The 3,653-nt window shown below is 42.8% G+C and overlaps 1 protein-coding gene across 1 annotated transcript; it reads left to right on the plus strand.

Moving 5' to 3' along the window:
- The first annotated feature begins 393 nt into the window (after positions 1-393).
- On the plus strand, positions 394-1,503 carry LOC112028388 (uncharacterized). The gene has a single exon (XM_024061073.2). It carries the CDS (start codon positions 394-396, stop codon positions 1,501-1,503), a length of 1,110 nt encoding a protein of 369 aa, XP_023916841.1.
- Positions 1,504-3,653: the final 2,150 nt, after the last annotated feature.

The raw sequence follows: 3,653 nt of genomic DNA on the forward strand, positions 1-3,653 counted from the left end.
TACTCATTCAAACCTCCCTTTTACGAAATCTTGTCCACATGCATCCGTGAAGAATATCTCCACTATCCCAGACTCAATTGGCAACGGCTCAGCAGCATTCAATTCTGGTTTATTACCAGAATTAAACACGCATGAGGCAATTAACTCTACACATGACAGCCAAAGTCCTAGGGCTTCAACGCTTGCACCTAAGCCACGATGGACTATGGTTTGCCGTGTCTCTTCAACACCACAGAAAAAAGTGTCCTAAGGTAATCTGAATTATGGGAAAAGATCCTTTACTCCCAATGATGATCATTCCAAGTTACCCAACAAACGTTGTCAAGTTTCAAGGAGTGAGGAAGATGATTATACCATATTGGCAGAGGCTGAGATTCAGCCCTGCCAGTCGCCATGAATTGCTTAGTGTGGAACTGTCGCGGGCTTGGGAACCTGCGTACAGGGAAAGAGCTTGGTGATATTATCCGGGCTAAAGATCCCTCTATAGTGTTCATTGCCGAAACACTGGCAGATGATGCAAGGCTAGACATGATTCAAGCAAATTTAGACTTTGAACACAAGTGGGTGGTACCTAGGGTTGGGCATGGAGGTGGATTAGTACTGTTTTGGAGGTCGTTAATAAATTTGGTAGTAATGGACTCTTCCAATTATTACATTGATACTTGGATTGACAAAGGTACTGAGAAGGAGTGGAGGTTCACTGGTTTTTATGGCGAACCAGATACTTCAAAACGGAGAGAAGCATGGGATAGCTTGAGAACTTTGAACCATCATCCGGAAGTGCCATGGTTGTGTGCTGGTGATTTCAATGAAATAATCAGCCAGGAGGAAAAACTTGGTGGAGCATTTCGAAACCAAGGGCAGATGCAACTATTCTGGGATGTGTTGGATGAGTGTGGTTTCCTTGATCTTGGTTTTAAGGGTAGTAAGTTCACATGGAGCAAACACTTCACGGATGGACATTCTATTTGGGAAAGACTTAACCGGGGTGTGGCTAATGCTAATTGGTTCCTAAAATTCCCAGGTACAACTGTCTATCATCTTCATTGTAATTCATCTGATCACTTGCCTCTATGTATTAACCTGTCAGGCTTATTAATCCCACCAAGGAAAAAGGTATTTAGATTTGAGGAGATGTGGCTCTCAGATGTTGGGTGTGCCGAAGTGGTGGAGGCTTCATGGTCTTCCTATTCCCATGAGTATGGGAACGGTGCAATCATTAAAAAAGTGGAAAGATGTGGTAGGGACCTTGCATGGTGGAACCATAATGTTTTCGGCAATGTTAGGAAGGAATTGACGAAAAAAAATGAGATGTTGAAAATTGCCGAAGATGAGGCACAAGTACATGGGCAGAATGCACGGGTTAGGGCTCTCAAGGAAGAGATTAATTCTCTCTTAGACAAGGAAGCACGCATGTGGAGCCAACGATCATGCACACTTTGGTTGAAAAATGGAGATAATAACACCAAATTTTTTCACTGCCGAGCCACCAAAAGATTTTAAAAAAAATCTAATCAGTGGAATCAAGGATGGAGCAAATAATTGGAGAGTCGAACCGGATGAGATTGCAGCTCACTTGATCAACTATTACAACGAACTCTTCACCTCCTCCTACCCGAACACACGAGGGGAAGTCTTGTCACATATCCAACCGGTCATTACAGAGCAAATGAATGCAGCCCTAATTGCTCCTTTTCATGGAGATGAAGTCAAAGAAGCTCTTAAACAAATGGCCCCTCTTAAAGCACCTGGACCCGATGGCATGCCACCATTGTTCTACCAGCATTTTTGGAGTTTAGTTGATAGTGATGTGACGAGTTCGGTACTTTCATGGCTTAATTCAGGTACTCTCCCATACCCTCTAAATCATACCTTCATTACGCTCATTCCCAAATTAAATACCCCTGAATTTGTCACTCAATACCGGCCCATTAGCTTGTGTAACGTCCTTTATAAAATTTTCTCTAAGGTCCTTGCAAATAGACTAAAGAAAATTTTACCCACTATCATCACTGAACACCAATCTGCCTTTGCCAAGAATAGGTTGATTTCGGACAATATACTTGTTGCTTTTGAGACACTTAATAGCATGAAAAATTTGAGTACAGGAAAAACAGCTTATATGGCCATTAAGCTCGATATGAGCAAGGTTTATGACCGGGTGGAATGGGGGTATCTTGAAAATGTCATGAGGAAAATGGGCTTCAACGAGAGATGGATTGGTTTGATCATGGTATGTGTGAAAACAGTCACTTATTCCATCATGGTCAACGGTGAACCCCAAGGATTAATTCATCCAACTAGAGGAATTCGCCAAGGAGACCCTTTATCTCCTTTCCTCTTCCTCCTTTGCACGGAAGGTCTACATGGTCTCTTCCAACATGCAGCTGATGTGGGAGAGATAAAAGGTTTCTCTCTTTGCCAGAGGGGTCCAGCACTAACCCATCTCTTGTTTGCAGATGATAGCCTCCTTTTTTGTAGGGCAACAGAAGATGAGTGCAATTTTATTAAGGAGGAAGAAGGAAGGGTTCAATTTTATTAAGGAGAAAGTATGGCGAAAGCTACAAGGTTGGGAAGGAAAGCTCTTATCTCAGGCCGGACGGGAGATCCTCATAAAAGCAGTCATTCAAGCCATACCAACATATGCTATGGGATGCTTTAAACTCCCAATTGGTCTTTGCCATGAGATTGAGACCATGATCAAGAAATTTTGGTGGGGCCAAAGGGGGGATAAAAGGAAGATACATTGGTTGAAGTGGGATGAGCTAACTAAATCAAAATTGGAGGGGGGTATGGGTTTTAGAGACATTGCCATGTTCAATGATTCCTTGTTGGCAAAACAAGCTTGGAGACTCTTGAAAAATCCCAAAGGAGGAAGAAGGAAGGGTTCAATTTTATTAAGGAGAAAGTATGGCGAAAGCTACAAGGTTGGGAAGGAAAGCTCTTATCTCAGGCCGGACGGGAGATCCTCATAAAAGCAGTCATTCAAGCCATACCAACATATGCTATGGGATGCTTTAAACTCCCAATTGGTCTTTGCCATGAGATTGAGACCATGATCAAGAAATTTTGGTGGGGCCAAAGGGGGGATAAAAGGAAGATACATTGGTTGAAGTGGGATGAGCTAACTAAATCAAAATTGGAGGGGGGTATGGGTTTTAGAGACATTGCCATGTTCAATGATTCCTTGTTGGCAAAACAAGCTTGGAGACTCTTGAAAAATCCCAAGTCCTTATTTTACAAAGTTTTTAAGGCTCGCTTCTTCCCAAATTGTACAATAATGGAGGCTAAACACATTAGTGGGGGTTCACATGCTTGGAGAAGCATCTTACATGGAAGAGATGTCTTACTAAGGGGTTGCCGTTGGGGGATTGGGAATGGCAAGGCAGTGAGTATTTGGCAACATCATTGGCTACCAAGGAAGCATCCACCTCAGATTCTCTCACCTATAATTGATACATTGGCTGATGCTAAAGTGACAACTTTGATTGAGGAAACCTCTAGGCAGTGGAACCATGAGATGATTGATGGTATTTTCACCCCAGTGGAGGCAGAGCTGATCAAAGTCATTCCATTGTCACGGTGTGGGGCAGAAGATAGCTTGTTTTGGCCCTTCACAAACAATGGAATCTACACCTCCAAGTCAGGATATA

This window comes from Quercus suber, unplaced genomic scaffold, assembly GCF_002906115.3.
Source record: "Quercus suber isolate HL8 unplaced genomic scaffold, Cork oak 2.0 scaffold_708, whole genome shotgun sequence".
NCBI lineage: Eukaryota > Viridiplantae > Streptophyta > Magnoliopsida > Fagales > Fagaceae > Quercus > Quercus suber.

Bases quoted from the DNA above. Each gene is read 5' to 3' on its own strand.
- LOC112028388 (XM_024061073.2), top strand. From the start codon at position 394: ATGAATTGCTTAGTGTGGAACTGTCGCGGGCTTGGGAACCTGCGTACA.